This window comes from Phacochoerus africanus, chromosome 6, assembly GCF_016906955.1.
Source record: "Phacochoerus africanus isolate WHEZ1 chromosome 6, ROS_Pafr_v1, whole genome shotgun sequence".
In the NCBI taxonomy this organism is placed as follows: Eukaryota; Metazoa; Chordata; class Mammalia; order Artiodactyla; family Suidae; genus Phacochoerus; species Phacochoerus africanus.
Window position 1 is genome coordinate 51,846,212 of NC_062549.1, and position 22,220 is coordinate 51,868,431.

The window sequence follows — 22,220 nt, forward strand, 5'->3', positions numbered from 1 at the left end:
CTCTATATGAGATAAATCATTGTTTCTACTGCTTTCAGGATTTACGCAGAGTTCCCACTTGGCTCAGTGGGTTAAGCATCTGAGTGCAGCAGCTCAGGCTGCTCTGGAGGTGAAGATTCCATTCAGTCCCTGTCCTGCACAGTGGGTTAAAGGATCCAGTGTTGCCACAGCTGCAGTAGAGGTTATAGCTATGCCTGAGAACTTCCATATGCCACAGATGCAGCCGTTAAAAAAAAAAAAAAAAAAAATTCCCAACGGTTTGACCATACAGTGTCTAAGTATCTAGGTGTGGTTCTCTTTCTATTTTTCCTGAGTTTTATTGAAGTTTTTGAATCTGTAGGTTAATCTTTTTCATCAAATTTAGGAGGTGTCTAATCAGTATTTTCCCCAATATTTTTTACATTCCCCCTCCCTTCACAGACTCCCATTGCATATGCTGATATGTTTGATGTGCCACATATTTCAGTATAAATCTCCTTAGATATATATTTTTTCTAATTCTGTTTAATTTTCAAAACTCAGTTCACTGGCCATTAGATAAAAAGTGGTATTACAGTTGTTTTTTAGAAATAGTGAGAATAGTATTTAGATCTTTGCTCTGCATACATAGGAACATAAGAGATGGCGAAACTGAAATAATAAATTAACTGATATGAAGTGAAAGAAAATTGTTTCTAGTTTCAAAATAAGAGTTCTCTTCATAAACAGAAATTAAAAAGGAAAATGAGAGAATGAAGGTGAACAGTTAGTGTTCCTCTTGAGGAACAGACAATTTTATAAAACCTTAATGTAATCTTTTATGAAAAAGTCTTATGCACTATTTATATGAGTGATGTGGAAATGCATACATATGCATTCTTAAAAATACCACATCTCATACATATATTTAAAGTAATTTTTGGCTATACCTATGAGCATTTTAAAAGAATGGAACTACATCCACTAAAGAACAACCAATAATTATAATTAGTTCTCATTAATACAAGTAAGGTTAACAACAAAATTATAATACTTTCCTTTATATAGTCAAAATACTAACCTTAATTTTCGTTAACATATTTGTAGGCAAATGTGTAATAACCAACAACGTATAGCACAGAAACAAGAAGTGTTTTAAGTCTAGTTATTTTGATAGGTTTTTCTAATACACATAATTGTCAACAATTTATTATAAAAAACCTACATATACAATTAATACTTGATCAAAAAGTCTTTTAGAATATAATCAGCTATAATCAGAATGAAATGTGTAGAAAGAGACATTTCAAAGTCATAGCAGTTACTACTATTACAATATTTAATCATTTTTACAATAGGTCTGCTGGTCCATTTCAATTCCATTTGTTCTCAGAACCATCACATATCTTGCTGAATTTGATCTAGAGCAAAAGCAAGTTGCTTAATTTTTGTTTCCATTGCTTTTTTGTTCTTGCATGTTTCCTCCAGAAGTCCACGCATTTCTTCTTCAACCTGATGAACCTAAATTAACATATAAATATTACATTTAAATTTCTTAAAGAAAATGTATGTAAAAAACACATTTGTGAAAGGAAAAAGTTAAAAAATTATTCTTATGCATTTTGTACTTTGTTCATTTAAAGCAAAGAGGTCAGTAAAATTTAATTTTTTCAAATACTAATAGGAAAAATAATGCTTATATCATATACAAAGTAATTACATATATATTATCTGTTTATTTTTGATAGGTTCTTATGATGAACACATGGTAATTTACTTTAACTCTATTTCACAAAACTTGTTCAAAGTTGTATATAAGTTCTCAGTAGCATGTCTGAATGAAACCCAGTCTTCTGACCTAATCTTTCCACTGTCCTACGCTGCTTATGAATGCTGATCATGCATTCAACTTAATCCTAAAAACTTTCAAAAATGGAATAACCTCCCTTCCCAAAGAAACTCTTTAATTTAGTCCCCAGTGCATTTCCTTGTTTTTTTTTTTTTTTTTGGTCTTTTTAGGGCCACACCCACACCATATGGAGGTTCCCAGGCTAGGGGTCGAATCAGATCTGTAGCCACTGGTCTATACCACAGCAACAGCAATATCAGATCTGAGCTGCATCTGCGACCTACACCACAGCTCACGGCAATGCCAGGTCCTTAACCCATTGAGCGAAGCTAGGGATCAAACCCACAGCCTCATGGATACTAGTCAGATTTGTTTTCACTGAGCCACGACAGGATCTCTCAAATACTTTTTGAGAGATCATTTAATGGTTTATTGTTAACCAACATTCTCCTAGGATGCTATGCACTCGATACTATTAATTTCTGCCTGAAACTCTGACACAATACTTGAGTGTACTACCAATATAACCATCCCTTTCTGTTTATTCCCTCTTCTCATTTCTAATACATATTTTCTAACTTTTTTCCCTTTAAAAACTAGTATTTCTCCTAATTTAAACGATCACCTCTATGTGATAGCTATAATTTTTTCATGAGTACCACGTTTAAACTTTGGTGCCATTTCTCTAACAAACACATTTTTTTGATATGACATGTTATTGGCAAAATGTCCAAAATCAAGCACAGTATTTTTCTTTCAGCTAAAGGTCTAATTTTACACTTTATTTAGTAATACCTAATGTATTCTTGTTAAACACTCAGTAGATTTTAAGAAGTATTACTTTCCTTTTCTGTTAAGTCTTTTCCTTTTCCAGTCACTGATTTCTGAATCTCCAGTCTTAAAGATATCTGTTTCTTATTACTACAAAGAATTAGGGAAAAATGGAAATTCATAACTGTCTCCTTATCTATGGAGGGGTCACACTGGAATCCTCTCTTGAGTTTTAAAATATATCTGGGTCTGATCCCCATCTTAGTGAATGAAAGTCTGAGGGGGAAGCTCATGCATGTATACTATTAAAAAGCTCCACAGGTAATTCTGATGTTTGCCTCTGATTTATTATCAACCTAAATCCATTCCTTTGTCAATGATTTTTAAAATGATAACCTGATAGTTTTGAATCCCATTTAACGATAAAACACTCCTTGAGAACTTGTTCAAGGAAGTGAGGGACTGTATTTAATATGTTCACACTCCCGCCCTGCCTATGTGTAACTAAAGGGGCTTCTGCTGAAACTGCCTAAGGATACAGCAGTTTTTATCCAGAGTTCACGGAGCAGGTGCACATCATGATCAAACTTATCATCTTGGTTTCATTAAATTACAGTCTACAACTAATCTAAGTATTACCAACAGTTTGGTCTGGCTTCATGATTGGGCAATATTCTTATCTATTTGGTTATTAAATCATGGTGTCTTTTCTCTTTGTAACTGTCAAAGATCCAATTTACTTAGCTATAACAATCAAATACTGATTATAAAGTGAATTTTACTAATAGTACCTTTAAATTTGCAGAATCAATATATTTCTGTTTTTCACTTGCCAGTTGTATTATCTCAGCTTGATGAGCTTCAACAATTGCATCAACTTGTTTTTTAAAGGCATCATCCATACTATGAAGCTTTTCCATTGCATCCCTTAAAAAACACAAAATCCATATATTTATCTGTATATAAAAATTAGGATGTTTGTCTTTTTAGATGGAAACTCTTACATTCATATTTTAATGGAAGCAGAACTCCATTAAATAGCAAGGGCTCTATCTTGGGTACCTAAAGAAATAAGCAGTTCATCATCCAACAGAATCTGCTAGTAACAGAATGGAGTAGTAACATCAATGGAAGTTTGTTACACTTTTATACTCTGAAAGTTAGAGTACACTGGTTCTTGTTTATTTTGAGTCTAAGGATATGGTTCATAAACACCTTCACAGATGCTTTTATCAATCTTTTTTTCTCCATGTATTAGCTGTGTGATAATAATTTGAGATATGAATTCTACAAGCAGGGTCAAGCTTATCAGCATATATGTATGACTCCCTTATGTTAATGCTTAACAGATAAAACCTTATGCTAATAAACAAATTACAACAGTACTCACTTTTAGTGCTAAAAGTTTCTTATAGGCAAAACATCGATTCCTTTAAATTAAATATAAATAATTTTATAAAAAACATTAAGTCCATAATGAACAAATTTCCTGGTTTTGGCATAACCCATTGTAATAGTGGATTGAACACTGGGACCATGAGTCAAAAGTCTTTCTTTTGTTCCAGCTGCAACACTAGCTATGTGACCAATGGCAAATCACAAACTCTCGTCAACTATAAAACAAGATAATTCTGCCTGTTTGGCTAAACTCACAGAATTATTATATCAAAATAAGATGTAAGAAAAAAAAAAAGAACCTAGGAGTTCTCGCTGTGGCTCAGCAGGTTAAGAACCCGACATAGTGTCCATAAGGATGTGGGTTCAATTTCTGGCCTACTCAGTGGGTTAAAGATCTGGCATTGCCGTAAGCTGTGGTGTAGGTTGCAAATGCGGCTTGAATCCGATGTTCTGATGGTTGTGGCTGGCAGCTGCAGCTCCGATTTGACCCCAGGCTTGGGAATTTCCATATGCTGCAGGTACAGCCAAGAAAGAAAAAGAAAAAGAAGAAAGTAAAAGAATAAAAGAAAAAATATATAAAGATGATAAAAAACTATGCAAATAAAGTCTGTTCTTATGAACCATAATCTACTTATTTTATTAAAATTCCATTAAATTAAAAATCAAATATACCAATCTTAGTCATAAAAACATTAATGTATAAAATCAGGCCTTTATAATCTTGCTATTAATAATATAATAAACAATGCAAAATAAGATTCTTAAAATTGTCAGGCTTTATGATTTTTATTAAATTTAGGAACTGCTAGTTGTATGAAGTGAGTGTTACTTTTAGGATCTAAAGGACTCCAAATTGCAAAGCTGTGACTGGTAGGAGGGAAAACTGCAAAGGGCTCCAAGCAAAGGTCCCTGTATTAGTGCTTGGTTGAAAAGCAAAGTGGGACAGGGTCCATCAGCAGACAAAGAAGTGACTATATTATCAATCAGAATTATCAATAATAACACTTTTTCATTTGTACTGATTTAAAATAAGAGAAACCAAATTTCTAGGTTCTATTAGATTTGATACAATGGGAATCTTCCTCTATGAGAGATTTCTGAGCCATGTTATCTATGCCATTCCGTCTCTTGACATGAGAACCAGTCACTAAACCATGCTACCTTCTTTTCAAGGCAGTCAACTTTGTAAATTATTTTAACAAGTCCAGTTATATGGTTTACAAGGTAAAACCCTCATTTCCTCTAGAGGATTTTATAAAATCCACACAACAATGGCATCCACACACACATTTTCTTCCCTTTCTTTAAAATAGGCACTCATCCTCAGCTGCTACCTAAATTTGTTTTAGTTTCGTTAGGAGCTCTGCAGGTCAAATGATTTCCTCCTCTAAACTCTACATTCAACAGCCAAAAACAATCACTAGATGCTTTCATTTGAACGGTTTAAAAACAATAATCACAGTAACAAAAACAAAATATTTATATAGCAATTACTATGTGTCAGGCACTATTTAAATGCTAAATAACACACACAAACCACACATGTACCTAAGTGCACATATATACAAAGTTTAAACCTCGCATCAAACATTAAGGTAGGCACTGTTATAGCTTTCATTTTGTAGATGGAATGGAAATAAAGTACTTGGAAAATAACTATGTCTAACATGATTTTAATCCCCTTCCCTCTCACTCTCTCTCTACATATCTTAGCCATCCCCATTCAGTTTTGTTTAAAGATATTCCACATACTTTAAGACTTAATTCTTACTTTTGCAGTTCAATACTTTTGTCTCTTTCTGCTTTAAGTTTCCTTTCTTTGTTTTCAAAATTTTCTTTTACTTCTTTTACTTGCATTTCAAGATGACAGAGAAGTTCTCCTTTATCATGCCACTTCTGATTAAGTGTGCTAATACAAGAAGAAATAATTTAAATAAATTGGTTATACGAAATCATTAAGCCACATTTTATTTCTGAACAGGAAATACTGTATATTTACCTGTAAGCTTTTCTAATTTCTTCAAGTTCTAATTCCTTTACTTTCAACTGCTGTTTTAGTTTTTCTTTTCTTTCATTGTGTCTTTCTAGTTTCTCAATTACGTTATCCAGTTGTGAAGATTTTTCATCAAGTTGTTCTTGAGTACACTTTTGTATTTCAGTGATCTTTTCATGTAATGTTTTGATTTGTTCCTCTCTTTCCTGTAAACACTTCAATTAAAAAAAAACCTTACTTTATTTTTATTAGTCTTATGTCTCATTTCCTAATTAATTCTATACAGTTTAAAGTTATAATAAAAACTACAGATTAAAAATAAATTGAATGTTCAATGAATGTTTTAGAAAAAATTTATATAAATTTTTTTTTTTTTTTTTTTTAAAGACTGAACCAGTGGCATAAGAAAGTTCCTGGGCTGGGGTCAAATTGGAGTTGTAGCTGCTAGCTTACAGCACAGCCACAGCAATGCTGGATATGAGCCACATCTGTGACCTATGTTGCAGCTGCAGCAATGCTGGATCCTTAACCCACTGAGCAATGCCAGGGATTGAACCCATGTCCTCACAGACACTATGTTGGGTTCTTAACCTGCTGAGCCACAATAGGAACTCCAAAAACATTTTCTTTATCACAGTCAATAAGGAATAACACTACTATTTTTGTTTAATTGCCGTTAAGAAAGATACACTACACTTTTTATTTTGGTAAGTTAGTAAATACCAAGAGAAAATGAGTTGAAAATTTGAAAACTTTTCTTTTAAACTAAAAATCTAAAACTGAAAGTCATCATTTTTCTGCTCCAATATATTCTTCATCACTACTCATTTCCTCCCAAAACTCTGCTCAGGGATTGATAAGGCACTAGTTCTTAGTTTGGAAGTACTTAGGTTAATCACAAGTTTTATACTAAGTATTGTTTTTTAAAACAGAAAAAAGGCTTACAGTTAAAAAATTTAAATAATTTTCAGTTTGGCTTGGCATGTATGACAGTTATATTTGAAATTTTGGAAACAAGAGATCCTGTTAGTACTCTTTTCAGATAGGCCATTTTGAAGAAGTGGGTAAAAATGGTTTCCCTTGGGAACAAGCATGAATCTTTTACATTCTATTCATATAGTAGGTTTTGTCATAATTTCAAGAAGCAATTTGAAAATACTGGAAAATACTAAACAACGCAAAGCTTAAGTAAAATGTTAATTTTCTTAATGATTCCTAACCTTTTATGGACACTATTTACAACTGTTTCAAAGCATCATAATAACAGTCTCCATAAAATTTGGAGGTATAAGTCATTTCAAGTTAAATGAATGACATAGATCACTTTTAAAAGTAAAGAGGCAAACATAAAAGAAAACGTGACGTCTTAAATTTCAAAACAATTAGGATTCATTGAGACAAATATTTACTAGATACTTTAATTCAGAGATTTTCAAGCCTGCCAAATGCTCTCTTCCTAAAAAAAAAACATCAAACTTACTTCTTTTAATTTTCCAATGGTTTCAGTTTGGTCGTCTATGATTTTGCACTTAATTCTTAGTGTGTCATTATCACGTTCACTTGCTTTTCGAAGAGATTCATTCTCTCTACACAAACTTTCAATTTGAGCCTCTAGTTTCCCTCGATTTTGGGCTAGAGAAGATCCTAAGAAATAAACATCAGTAAAAAACTTAAGATCTTGGAGAATTTGCATTTTGTGAACATCTAATTTTACAATGTAGAACACGTAAAATAAAAAGATATAACATGTATGACATGTAACAAAATATAACACGCAAATAAAAAAAGCTGAATAAAGAAATAATATATAAAACAGCACAAAATGAAAGAGGAAAGGAAAAGAGAACAAAAAGGCCTTTTAAACAACTATGGTTATTCAAACAACTAAAACTAAAATCATGAACAAGTAACTCAGAGACAAAATATTTAATGGGCCAAGTTATGCCATCCAAACAAACAAAAACATATTAAAGATTCCTATGTTGAATGGACACATGAACAATGTTCCATTTAGGCCAATATCTAGCTATAAAATCCCTATGAAGGCCTTGAAATAGTATATGTCTCTTGCTTTATAGTGACTGGAAAGGGAATGAAACTGAGGGTAAGTTAATAAAAATCTAAAGCAGTTTTCATTCATACACTATTTCACATTTCTCCACATATAACAAGACAAATGTTACCAATATTTATTGAAAAAAGAACGCTGCATATTGTACAAATAATTTAAAATCACTACATAAGAAAGACTGGTTTTCAAAGACTCAATTACAGCCCTGTAAAGATATGTTCAGAAATGTAACCAAATTATAGTTGGAAGAAAACCAACAGCAAAAAAAAAAAAAAAAAAAAGAGGTGTAACAGGTATAAACAAACTCTTCCCAGTTTCCTAAGTATAATCTCATTCTTGTTTGGCTGGCAAATGACCACATATTCTTCTGCATAAAGTGTCACCTTCTTTCTTGGTGTGTCTGGGTAGAGTTAAACCCTTCTTTTTCTAATACCCAGATTTGCTGGATTAGCAGAATGGGCTGTATTTTTCCCTTTGAAAATTTGAGGATTTTTACCCTGTTGTGCCAACTCATGTCCCCATACTTTTCTTTCTGTCCTTAAACCATAAATTAGTGATTCCTTGGCGGCTAGCTCAGAAATAAGCTGCATTTTTTCATGCTTGAGAAGTTCTATTTGAATACTCTTCTGCTTGTCATCTTCAATCAAAATTTCAAGTGTGTTGATTTGATTCTGTATACCACCAAAAAACATTGAAAAAAATGCAAAGTAATTATTACATTTAAGTGTTTATTTTCTTTTTGCATTTTATAATGAGAAAAATTATTTAAGCAAAAACAAAGTAAATGTTTTTAAATTTAACATTAGAAAATGTTTTAATTTTATTAAACATAAATGTAAGTCATGAAATAAAAAGTCAAATTTTAAGAGGCTACTCCTTCAAACACTCTGAATTTTATTTAATATCTTAATGAGCAACTATACATCTAATACTCAAAATTTCTGACCAAGTATTTCTATCAACAGTCTAAAGGTTACTTACAGAAAGTGAGTCCTTTGGGGCAAAATACCACTAGTATTTTTTTTTTTTAATAACCCAGTGTTTTATTATTATTTTCATTTTTTTTTTTTTTTTTGCTTTTTAGGGCTGCACCTGTGGCATATGGAGATTCCCAGGCTAGGGGTCCAACTTGAGGTATAGCTGCCGGCCTACGCCAGAGCCACAGCAACACAGGATCTGAGCCACATCTGCAACCTATACCATACCTCACAGAAACACCAGATCCTTAACCCACTGAGTGAGGCCTGGGTTCAAACCCGCAGCCTCATGGTTCCTAGCTGGATTCATTTCTGCTTTGCCATGATGGGAACTCCAGCACTAGTATTTAAAATCGAGACAACAGGGATAATTTAAAAATTATTATAGTTAGGCATATGTAAAAACAACCACTACTGCAAAATTAACAACTATCAACAATTCATATAGTATTTCCCAAACTACAACCATGTGTATCACTGTAAAACTGGCACCTATTTACTTAGTATGTGTCTTAAAATTCATTTATTTTACTTAAATACTATTTTAGTATAAATGCAATCTGTGAAATCATGGTTTATCTCCTAGTTACATTTACTTTTCATGTACGTAAAAAACATATTTAGTATTATCTAAAAGTTCATATTTGTGTACTGCCTAAAATCATCACACTGTATTTGAGAAAATGATGTAACAAATTAAAAAGGAAATATGTTACACTATCTTACCTGTAAATTTGTTGCTGTTTCCTGTTTCATTTTAGAAACTTCTGCAAGTTTTGTTTTTTGTTCCTTCACCATACAGGTTAGATCTTTAATTAAAGAGGAAGACTCATTTTCTTTTCGTTGAGCCCAAACAAGAGCATGCTTGCTCTTTGCTAACTCAGTCGCAACATTTTCAAAACCATCTTTAACCTGTATTTCAAAATTGCATTATGAATAGCAGTTCTCCAAATATTTAGAAAATAATCTGTTTCTGGAAACAGCTTATTTCTTTCATTTTTAGGCCAGTGTTTTAGCAAAAGAATAAAAATCACAGAAAACTGGCTTTGAAGGCCAGCCAGGCATTATGTGTTTGTGTTTTTCAGTACTCAACTCTTGCTACTGTAACATTTGCAAAAGCAGCCACAGATACTATATGTAAACAAGTGAGCATGGCTCAGTTTTAATAAACCTCTACTTAGAGAAATAGGTAGTGGGCCAAATATAGCCCAGAGACTTTAGTTTGCCAATCCCTGCTCTATGGTAACAGAAGAAATTCAGGTTTCCCAATTTCTATTTAAGGGCTCTCTTTACCTGCTCATTTATACTTTTACTTAGCTTTGGCAAAAGCACTGAAGATTACTTATTATTTATGTGAAGAAATAAAGTTCTAAGAATTTAAGTTTTTGTTTAAGACCATATAGCCAATATGTAAAGAGAGCTAGAATTCTAAAATGTAGTCCTCTTATCAAACCATATCTTGCTGATTGTTTTCAATAAAAAGCTAGATGCCCATTCTTACATCTTTAAATCTTCTGGCTTCAACAGTTAAAGCAATACGGAATTCATTTTCTAAATCCAGATACTGTTGATTCAATGCATCAATTTTGTCTTGGTATTCTTTTATAGCTTGCTCATGTTTTCTGTCTTCTTTAGCAATTTCTTTAGATAAGGCTTCCTGGAACTCAGCTTCACTTAAAAACTCCCGTGTTTCAAGGTCTTTCCTAGAATGAAAAACAAATAAAAATCACAGGATGTTTATGTGGAAAGAAAAACTTTAAAGGTCTTTAAATAGTTATTAAATATTCTATAGTCCCCATTGTTAAAGATCAGCCCCTCACTTTCAAACACAGAAAATGAGCGACGGGGTGATAGATATAGAAATGAGTTTTATTTGATTGTGTATTCGGTGGTGATGGGGTTAAGAGCAGTATGCCAAATCTTAACTTCACTGAGATAGTTCAGAATCATTCCATGTATTCATCCTATGCATTCATGGGAGTCAAGATTCTGCCTCACTGCATATTCTACTTTGGTTGAGTCTTTGATATATAACAAATACAGTACTAGTGGTTGGTTAACTGAAAACATCAGTTACGGTGTGAAACTGTTCACCAATCTTTTGATATAGGACCAGGTTTTATTTTTACTTTTTTTAATTTAAAATTTTTTTTTTTTTTCTTTTTATGGCCACACCTGCAGCTTATAGAAGTTTCCAGGCTAGGGGTCGAATCAGAGCTGCGGCTGCCAGCCTACACCACAGCCATAGCAACACCAGATCTGAGCCACATCTTCAATCTACGCTCCACCCTGCAACAATGCCAGATCCTTAACTCACTGAGCAAGGCCAGGGATCTAACCCAAATCCTTATAGGTACTAGTTTCTTAACCCACTTGAACTGCAAAGGGAACTCCTGGTTTTTTATTTAAATGGGAGACCACTTTTCAGAGTTCTCCACTGTTTTTCTTCAATAAACCAAACCTATAATTAATACAAAATCCAATTTCCCGTTTTGGTTTCTTTAAATTAGAACAAGTTAAAAGATACCTGAAAAGGAAACTAAGTGGCCATTTTTAGATTTTTGTGATTATTTCCCCAAAATCTTTTTGTCTTTATTTTTTTTATTACAGTTGATTTACAATGTTCTGTCAATTTCTGCTGTACAGCAAATGCATATATATATACACTCTTTTCTCATATTATCTTCCCTCATGTTCTATCACAAGTAGCTGGATATAATTGTCCTGCCCACACATAAGGCGACAATTTTCCCCAAAGCATCAGAATTTAATGTATACATTAAAATCGAATTTGTGTAAGGACAAAACCAAAACAGGTCTGAGAATAAACAATTAACCCACAATAATCATACAATTCAATTGGTAGGGAAGTAAGCAGATAATTAATTAGCTGAATGTGTTAAAATTACTGTAGACCCCCCAAAACGGGGGTTGGCAAACTACAGCCCACAGACTAAATCTGGCCTGCTCTCCTTCTTGTGGGGAAATAAATATTTATTTGAACACAGCTACACTCATTCATTTACCTACTGACTATGGCTACTTCTGTGCTATGAAGACATAGTTAGGCATGACCTGCAAAGCCTGAAATATTTTCTATTTGGACCTTCACAGAAAAAGTTTGTTGAGCCCTGCTTCAAAGGAATAAAAAATACTAATGATTTAACAAGTAGTTACTTGGAAGTCAATTAAAACAATTTTCTCTGCATTGAGCTTTTGATTGGGCTTGGAGAAATGCAACATGAGCTTCATTGTTATAAGCCCATATCTCAACCTCAAGAAAGTCACTGATTTACTTTTAAGCTACTAGTTCTTACTGTAAGATTGATTCTAAACCTACATAAACATGTATTTTTACATGAGCTAATTCTGTCACACTTCACCACTGCTCAGTCACTGCTAGTCTTAGGGGCGTGGGAAGAGAACCAAGTAACTTTTCTATTGTTAAACGTGCATCTTTTCTTGATACATACAGATTTCATTACCTGTATTCTTGTTCTTTCAATGCAAGAAGCTCATGAAGTTGTTGTACCTGTTCCTTTTCTTGATGAAGAGAAGTTCTAAGTAAGTTTATTTCTCTATCAGCAGCTGCAGCTTTGAGTTCTACCTCTTGGATAAGTCTCATCTGAGTAAAATACATACAATTACAGTATTTAGATAATAATCTTCCCTGCTTCTCATTTCATCATTTCATTTTTTTTTTTAGGGCCGCAGGTGTGGCATTTGGAAGATCCCAGGCTAGGGGTCAAATCAGAGGGGCAGCTGGCCTATGCCACAAGCCACGGCAACATCAGATCCAAGCCATGTCTGTAACCTACACCACAGCTCATAGCAACAACAAATCCTTAACCCACTGAGCAGGGCCAGGGATTGAACCCACATCCTCATGGATACTAGTCGGGTTTGTGTCCACTGAGCCACAACGGGGACTCCCCCCTTTTTTCTTTTTATGGCTGCACCTGTGGGATATGGAAGTTCCCTGGATAGGGGCTGAATTGGAGCCACAGCCATAGCAATACTGGATCTGAGGCACATCTATGACGTATGCCTTGGCTTTCAGCAACGTGGGATCCTTAACTCACTGAACAAGGCCAGGGGTCAAACCACATCCTCATGGAGACTCCATTGGGTCCTTAACTCACTGAGCCACAATGAGAACTCCCTCTGCTTCTATTTTAATGTCATTTCCCCAAAGAAAAGCACTTTCTAAACAAGAGGACTTAGTGACTAAATTTATTTTCAAAATTTATTAAATTAATAATGCTGTGGTCATATAAAGTGTAGTCTTAGAAGCATCAAACAAGCAACTCTTATTTGCACCACAGATCTTAGTGGGAATTTCTATTCAGAAAGCATGAATATAAAAAGCCTTTAAGTACCCCAAAGAGATTTTTAAAAATTGGCTCTTGCGGGAGTTCCCATTGTGGCGCAGTGGTTAACGAATCCGACTAGGAACCATGAGATTGCGGGTTCGGTCCCTGCCCTTGCTCAGTGGGTTAATGATCCGGCGTTGCCGTGAGCTGTGGTGTGGGTTACAGACGCGGCTCGGATCCCGCGTTGCTGTGGCTCTGGCGTAGGCCGGTGGCTACAGCTCCGATTCAACCCCTAGCCTGGGAACCTCCATATGCCGCGGGAGCGGCCCAAGAAATAGCAGCAACAACAACAACAAAAAGACAAAAGACAAAAAAAAAAACCAAAAAAACAAAAAAAAATTGGCTCTTGCAAAACAGAAGCCTAACAACCTGCAATATTTCCATCAACTCTTATAATTGCTTTGTGAATGTCACAGGCTTAGTTCTAGAAATGATTCCATGAGTTAAATTACTGGTACCTTTAAATTAATTTTTGCATATAGCCTAACACTTTTTATGTTCATTATATAATGACATAATTTGATTCAGGATAGAAGCTATGAATGTGTTAATTCCTGGGACTGATAAATTAAGAGAAAAATACCTGTGCTGCTTGTTGTTGCCCTTTTTGCCTCTCCATTTTTTCTAATGCTTTTTCCAGGGTTCTTAAGTGTCTAATGTGATCCTCTTGCTGATCTCTTGTTTTAATTAATTCAATAGTTAGTTTTTTAATTTCATTTTGAAGTCTGTGAACCATAATTTCGAGCTGTAGTTTGGAATTTCTCTCTTTAAAAATAATTTCCTTTAACCTAAAGCATAAATCAAATGTGGCTTTAAATATATTACACACGAAGAATGATAAAAACTGTATAAATGTTAAAGGTTACAGTAGAGGAAGATATGAGTGTGTTCCAAATTCTCATTAGACAAAAAAATGGCTGAAAAACAGTATGCCTTTCCCCTATTCCTGAGACTAGCATTGTGCCAAAAGGGAAAACACAAATTACTGAAACTTTATCTTATGTGAACTTTACTATTCAATAGCAAAACATTACAAAACATCTTATTTGTTTCAGGCATTGTGCTGGATATAGATATGGGCTTAAAGGCAAGCAAGGTGAGTAAGATAGAGCCTGGCCTTCAAGGAGCTCAATAGCTAGCGGAGTGGACACAGATGCATTTATAAAGCTATGCAAGATAAGTGAAATCTAAACTCTGATTTCCCTGTACAAAGTACAATCGAAGCTCTGTATTACTTAGAGCCTTTTGACTGACAACTCTTAACCAGTTCAAGTAAGAAAGGAGAATTGACCCGTATAATCAATTCAGAAGGGTGGGGGTGGCACTATTCCAAGGGACCACTGAAACCAAGGATGTGAACACCTTCACTGCCTCTCTGATTCTCTCTAGGCTGGTTTCAGCTGTTCCTATAGCAGACTTCTTTATAACATATGCCAGGGAGAGGGGAAAGGCTACAAACATCTCTGTACTCATATTCTGACAACAGTAAGAACCAACTTAGAACTGGGCTCTAGAAAAGGCTCTGGTTCAGCTGCCTACTCCATGCACCAGTCACTGTGGTCATGGGCTAAGGCACATGTTTACCCAGCTTGGCTCAGGAGCTCCATTCTAGACCAATATTATAGGCAGAGATACGGTTCATGACAGAACACAAGCTGAGTGTTTGGAAAGGGGACAATGAATAGCAAAGACACACCCTCATGAAGGAATTTCTGAGTTAGGCTGCCACTTCAATGTGTATCTACTATAATTTCCAAGCCATAATTGACAAAAACCCATATAGCCATCAACTTCTATACTAGTTATTTTTCCAATTCTGGTCCTTACCATGTCTCCTCTCCCCTCTAAGAGTGGTCTCCAAATGGTCTTCCTTTGTTCACTCTCTCAACCCCAGTCTGGTATGTTATATGAAAGATTACTGGACTTTATTCTGTGGACTATATGGTGGAAGGGCACAGAGAAGCTACAGATCAGTAGAATTAGAGCAATCCTCTAAGTAAGAGATAAGGGCTTAAACTAATGAAACAGTCTGGGGATAAAGAGGAGATGGTTAAGGAGTTCTCATTGTGGCTCAGCAGGTTAAGAACCTGATGTTGCCTCTGTATGGGTGTGGGTTTGATCCCTGGCCTCAGTGGGTTAAGGATCCAGCATTGCCACAAGCTCTGGCACAGGTTGCAGATGAAGCTCAGATCCAGTGTTGCTGTGGCTGTGGTGTAGGCTGCAGCTGCAGCTATGATTTGACCCTAGCCCAGGAACTTCCACATGCCGCGGGTGTGGCTGTGAAAAGGGGGAAAAGAAAAAAAAAAAAAAAAGAAAAGGAGATAGTTCAACACCTTTTAAGTACAATGAAGAAGGTATCAATACCAACTGGCTATGGGGTATGAAAAAGAGAAAGGAAGTAAAAAAATTATTCTGAGATTTCCTTTAGTGGCTGACTGTATGTAACACCACTTATTAGGACAAGTAATACAGAATAAGGGAGCAGGATAAGTTGACCCAAGGAGGTATCATTATTTATTTATTTTTTTAAATTGCTTGATACAGTCAATATTTATGTTTAACCACACATTTACCATTTTCATTGCACCTAGTTGCTTCCTGCATCTCTAACCTTCTATCTCTGGCCATTTTCCTTTGTTAGAAGAACACCTTTTAGAATTTCGTTGAGTAGGAGTCTACTTTTGTCATGTTCTCTTTGTTTTTGTTTATCTGATAACATCTTTTTTTCCCTTTGGTCTAAATTTTTTTTAAATTACTTAATGAATTTTATTACATTTATAGGTGTGCAACAATCATCACAACCAAATTTGAAAGTATGTCTATCCCAAACCCTCAGTACATACCCCCACCCCCTAACCTGTCTCATTTATAGACCCTAAGTTTTTCAAAGTCTATGAGTCAGTATCTGTTCTGCAAAGAAGTTCATTGTGTCTTTTTTAGATTCCACATGTAAGTGATAGCATATGATGTTGGTGTCTCATTGTCTGACTGACTTCACTTAGCATGAAAATTTGTAGGTCCACCCATGTTGCTAAAAATGCCGGTATTTCGTTCTTTTTAATGGCTGAGGAATATTCCATTGTGTATATGCACCACATCTTCTTGAGCCACTCCTCTGTTGATGGACATTTAGGTTGTTTCCATGTCTTGGCTATTGCAAATAGTGCCGCAATGAACACTGGAGTACATGTGTCTTTTCAAGTCATGGTCTTTTCTGGGTAGATACCCAGGAGTGGGATTGCTGGATCAAATGGTAGCTCTCTTTTTAGTTTTCTGAGGAATCTCCATACTGCTTTCCAAGGTGGCTGCACTATTTTACATTACCACCAACAGTGTAATAGAGTTCCTTTTTCTCCACACCCTCTCCAGCCCTTATTGTTTGTAGACTTTTTGATGATGGCCGTTCTGGCTGGTGTAAGGTGGTACCTCATAGTGGTTTTGTTTTGTATTTCTCTAATAATGAGTGATGCTGAATTTCTTTTCATGCTTTTTGGCCATCTGTTTGTCTTCAAGGAGGTATCATTCTTAAGACATGAGCAATGTAGGCAAGACATTTTTAGTAGATAACTAGATGAACAATCTGTTAATCAAGGAGGTTTGAATAACGGATAAAGATTTGGGAAATTACAGATTAGGTATTAAAAGCACAGTACAGAAGATTCACTTTTTGAGATACGATATACTCATTGCATGGTACCTAGATTCCAGACCCTGTATTAGGTTTCAGGAATACAGAGTCCCTCCCAGGTCACATAAGGGAGTCTGAAGACTGGTGAGGATCTAATCCCAAGCAAACAGTTGAAGAACAGATGAAAAAAGAATCAGAAAAGACTGAAGCTGAATTTTTAACGTAATGATGAACATGTAACATGGGAAACATGGCCCAAAAACAGAGAGGTTAAGAAAGGATGAAGATGAAGCGTGCCCAAAGCCTTCCAATTTAAATGGAATCTGGCTAGCAGCCCCAGACACAGCTTCAACTAATATTCTATTAGATCATACCTACAAAACAGAATAAAGCAAAAATTCATTCACATACAACTCTAAAAAAGAGAGCATAATCTGGGAGGAATTTCAATAATAAGGCAAATGAAACTAAACTAAAATAGAAACAGCTTTTAGAACACTTAGGCTTTTGCCTTGCATCTTCCTAGATTAAAAAAAAAGTATATTTCTGTTCCCTTTCATTGTCTGTCTGTTTCTCAGGGTCACATGGTCTCTGTAAATCCATCATTAAACCATGTTGGCTACTTAGGCACCTATTACAAACAAGAGTGCTGTTTTTTCTGAGGTAGTAAGAAGACTGTTAATTTATTCATTCTGTTCCTTTACCCCTGTCCAGCATATTACTATGTCAGGGACAGCAATTCCCAAAACACATAAAGCAAGAAATTGGTGGGTGGTGGTGGACTGACAAGTAACAGACCATGCATCACAGCTTGCATAACTACAGACGTTTCCATAGAACATATGCTGGTTACAGTAATTTTCCTGGGTACAAAGAATGAGAATCAGGAAGTGAGGGGTGGTAAAAAATACCGTATCATACCACAACACTTTACTAATTAAATACCTAAAAGAACCTGGGAATTGGGCTGGGAGCTGTGCACATCAACTTGCTAAACAATGAAGACTACAGAAAGAGAATTATCTACTGTATAAGCAGGTAAGAAATGTAACCAAGAGCAACTGCCTAAACCCCATTTGTTGGCAAAAACCAAGTTTATAAACATAGTGTTCATTCAAGGATAAGAAGAGATAAAGATCAAAAGGAACTCTATGGAAAAAACTTATCCTTTTGAGGAAAAGTATAACTTTAGAAATAATTACCTATAGGAAACAGAAGGAAAAAGTTACTGTAATTTCAGAAAACTGGTGTTTTCACATATTGGAATAAGACATACCTGTATTAAAAAACACAGAAAAAAAAAGATAAAATGGGGTATGGGCAGCCTACGGACTGGAAAATAATGTCACAGAGGCTCACCCTTGAGTAAAAGTCTATGCACTGTGTCAGGTTCTCATGCCTTGGGGTCTGGCATTGGGAGAAACCCCCAGAGCATTTAGCACTGAGGGCCAGTGGGGCCTATGCACAGGACCTCCATGTGACTGGGGGAAAAGACTCAATTCTTGAAAGGTGCACACAAGCTTTTGTATGGACTGGGTTCCAGGGCAAAGCAGAGATTCCTTAGGAATTTGGGTCAGACCTGCCTGCAATCTTGGAGGATCTCCTGGGAGAAAGGGGGGCAACTGTGGCTGGTTGTCAGGGAAAGACGCTGGAGGCAAAGGTCTTGGGAATAATAATCAGTGTGAACTACCCTGGAAGTGGCCATTTTGGGAAAATCTGGCCCCAGCCATCAGGGCTAAGAAGCCAGGCCAAACAACAAACCAGAACTTAGCCCTACCCATCAGCACAAAGGTGGCCTAAAGACCTTCCAGGCAAACAGCTGCCTCTAGTCACACCCAGAGACAAAGCCCCACCCACTAGAAGGAAAAGAATCAGCTCCACCTTCCAGTGGGCAGGTACCAGTCCTTCCCATCAGGAAGCCTACAGCAAGCCCCTGTACCAACTTCAGCCACAAGGAAATCACCAGAAGCAAGAGAGGTTACTACCCATGCCTGCAAAAAAGGAGACCACACAAAAAATCTATACGAAACAAAAAGGCAGAGAATTATGACTCAGATAAAGGAAGAAAGAAAAAAAAAAAAACCCAGAAATATAGGTAAGTGATCTGGAGATTACCAACCTTCAAGAAAAAGACTTTAGACTAATGATAGTAAAGATGATTCAAGATCTTGGAAATAAACTGTAGGCAAAGATTGATAAATTACAAGAAACACTGTGAACAAAGAAATAGAAGATTTAAAGATTAAGTAAGCAGAGATGCAAAATACAATAAATAAAATAAAAAAATCACTAAAAGGTACCAATAGCAGAATACAGGAGACAGAAGGACAAATAAGTGGGGTGGAAGACAGACTTGTGGAAATCACTGATGCAGAACAGAAAATAATAATAATAATAAAAAGATCGAAAGAAAAGAAGACAGTCTAAGAGAATGCTGGGACAATGTTAAAAGCACCAACATCTGTATTACAGGGGTGCCAGAAGGAGAAGAGAGAAAGGGCTAGAGAAAATACCTGAAACAAAAGTCCAGGACCAGATGGCTTCACAGACGAATTCTATCAAAAATTTAGAGAAGAGTTAACACCTATCCTTCTGAAACTATTCCAAAGACCTGCAGAGGAAGGAACACTCCCAAACTCATTCTATGAGGCCATCATCACCTTGATAGCAGAACCAGACAAAGACACCACACAAAAAAGGAAAATTACAGGCCAATATCACTGATCAACATAGATGCAAAAATCCTCAACAAAATATTAGCAAACCAGATACAGCAAGACATTAAAAGGATCATACACCCTGATCAAGTGGGATTAATCCCAGGGATGCAAAGATTTTTCAATATCCACAAATCAATCAGTGTGATACACCACATCAACAAACTGAAGAATAAAAACCATATGATCCTCTCAACAGGTGCATAGATGCAGAAAAAACTTTTGACAAAATCCAACATGTATTTCTGATAAAAATCCTCCAGAAAGTGGGCATAGAGGGAAACTATCTCAACATAATAAAAGCCATATGTGACAAACCCACAGCTAACATCACTCTCAATGGTGAGAAGCTGAAAGAATTTCTGCTAAGATCAGGAAGAAGACAAGGATGTTCACTCTTGCCACTACTATTCAACATAGTTTTGGAATTCCTAGTCACAGCAATCAGAGAAGAAACAGAAATAAAAGGAATCAAAAATGGAAACGAGGAAGTAAAACTATAGCTATTTGCAGATGACATGATACTGTACCTAGAGAACCCTAAAGATTTTACCAGAAAACTGTTAGAGCTCATCAATAAATTTAATAAAGTTGTAGGATACAAATTAATACACAGAAAACTGCATTTCTACATACTAACAATGAAAGAGCAGAAAGAGAAATTAGGAAAACAATCCCATTTACCATCGAATCAAAAAACCAAAAAAATCCTAGGAATAAAGCTACCTAAAGAGACAAAAGAGCTATACTGTGAAAACTGTAAGACACTGATGCAAGAAATCAAAGATGATACAAACAGATGGAAAGATATACCATGCTCTTGGATTGGAACAATCATTATTATCAAAATGACTGTATTATCCAAGGCAATCTACAAATTCAATGCAATCCCTATCAAATTACCAATGGCATTTTTCACAGAACTGGAACAAAATATTTTAAAGTTTGTTTGGAAGCATAAAAGACCCAGAATAGACAAAGACATCCTGAAAAAGAAAAATGGAACTGGAGGAACTGGGCTCCTTGACTTCTGACTATATTAAAAGCTAGCCATCAAAACAGTATGGTACTGGCACAAAAACAGAAATACAGATCAGTGGAACAGGATAGAAAGCCCACACCTAATGGTCAACTGATCTATGACAAAGGAGGCAAGAATATACAATGGAGAAAAGACAGTCTCTTCAATAGTGGTGCTGGGAAAACTGGACAGCCACATGTAAAAGAATGATATTAGAATACTCTCTAACACCATACACAAAAATAAACTCAAAATGGATTAAAGACCTAAATATAGGACCAGATACTATAAAACTCTTGGAGGAAAACATAGGTTGAACACTCTCTGACCAAAGTAGTATCTTCTCATATTCACTTACCAGAGTAAAGACAATAAAAACAAAAATAAACAAATGGGACCTAATTAAACTTAAAGTTTTTGCCCAGCAAAGGAAACCCTAAACAAAACAAAAAGAAAACCCAAGAATGGGAGATAATTGCAAATGAAGTGACTAACAAGGGATTAATCTCCAAAATATATAAACACTGCCTGCAGCTCAATACTGAAAAAACAAAAAACCCCGTCAAAAAATGGGGAGATCTAAACAGACAGTTCCCCAAGGAAGACATACAGATGGCCAAAAAACACATGAAAAGATGTTCAACATCACTCATTATTAGAGAAATGCAAATCAAAACTACTATGAGGTACCACCTTAAACCAGCCAGAATGGCCATCATCAAAAAGTCTACAAACAGTAAATGCTGGAGAGGGTGTGGAGAAAAGGGAACCCTCTTACACTGTTGGTGTGAGTGTAAAATGGTGCAACTACTATGGAAAACAGTATGGAGATTCCTCAAAAAACTAAAAATAGGAGTTCTCATTGTGGCACAGGGGCAACAAATCTGACTAGTATCCATGAGGTTGTGGGTTTAATCCATGGCCTCAATCAGTGGGTCAGGGATCTGGTGCTGCCATGAGTGTGGTATAGGTCACAGACATGGCACAGATCCTGTGTTGCTGTGGTTGTGGCATAAGCCAGCAGCTACAGCTCCAATTCGACCCCTAGCCTGAACTTCCACATGCCTTGGGTGCGGCCCTAAAAAGACAAAAAAAAAAAAAAAAAAAGAATGACCATATGATCCAGCAATCCCACTCCTGGGGCATCTATTCAGAGAAAACCATGACTCGAAAAGATACGTGTACTTGAATGTTCATTGCAGCACTATATACAATAGCCAAGACATGAAAACAATCTAAATGTCCATTGACAGAGGAATGGATAAAGAAGATGTGGTACATGTACACAATGGAATATTGCTCAGCCATTAAAAGGAAAGAAATAACAGCATTTTTAGCAACATGGATGGACCTAGAAATTATCATGCTATCAGTGAAGTCAGTCAGACAGTGAGACACAAACATCATATGCTATCACTTACATGTGGAATCTAAAAAAAAGGACACAACGAACCTCTTTGCAGA

General features: G+C 35.6%; 1 protein-coding gene across 1 annotated transcript in view; it reads right to left on the minus strand.

Annotated features, from left to right (window-relative positions):
- Positions 1-1,279: 1,279 nt before the first annotated feature.
- LRRCC1 (leucine rich repeat and coiled-coil centrosomal protein 1) overlaps positions 1,280-22,220 on the minus strand; it is a 42,683-nt gene continuing 21,742 nt past the window's right edge. The window contains exons 10-19 of the mRNA XM_047783667.1: positions 13,974-14,178; positions 12,503-12,642; positions 10,519-10,720; positions 9,744-9,929; positions 8,537-8,711; positions 7,450-7,613; positions 5,976-6,184; positions 5,748-5,885; positions 3,370-3,505; positions 1,280-1,479 (exon numbers count right to left, since the gene is read on the minus strand). Coding sequence (XP_047639623.1) covers positions 1,357-1,479; positions 3,370-3,505; positions 5,748-5,885; positions 5,976-6,184; positions 7,450-7,613; positions 8,537-8,711; positions 9,744-9,929; positions 10,519-10,720; positions 12,503-12,642; positions 13,974-14,178 — 1,678 coding nt within the window. The 3' untranslated portion in view covers positions 1,280-1,356. The remainder of the gene's footprint in view (positions 1,480-3,369; positions 3,506-5,747; positions 5,886-5,975; positions 6,185-7,449; positions 7,614-8,536; positions 8,712-9,743; positions 9,930-10,518; positions 10,721-12,502; positions 12,643-13,973; positions 14,179-22,220) is intronic.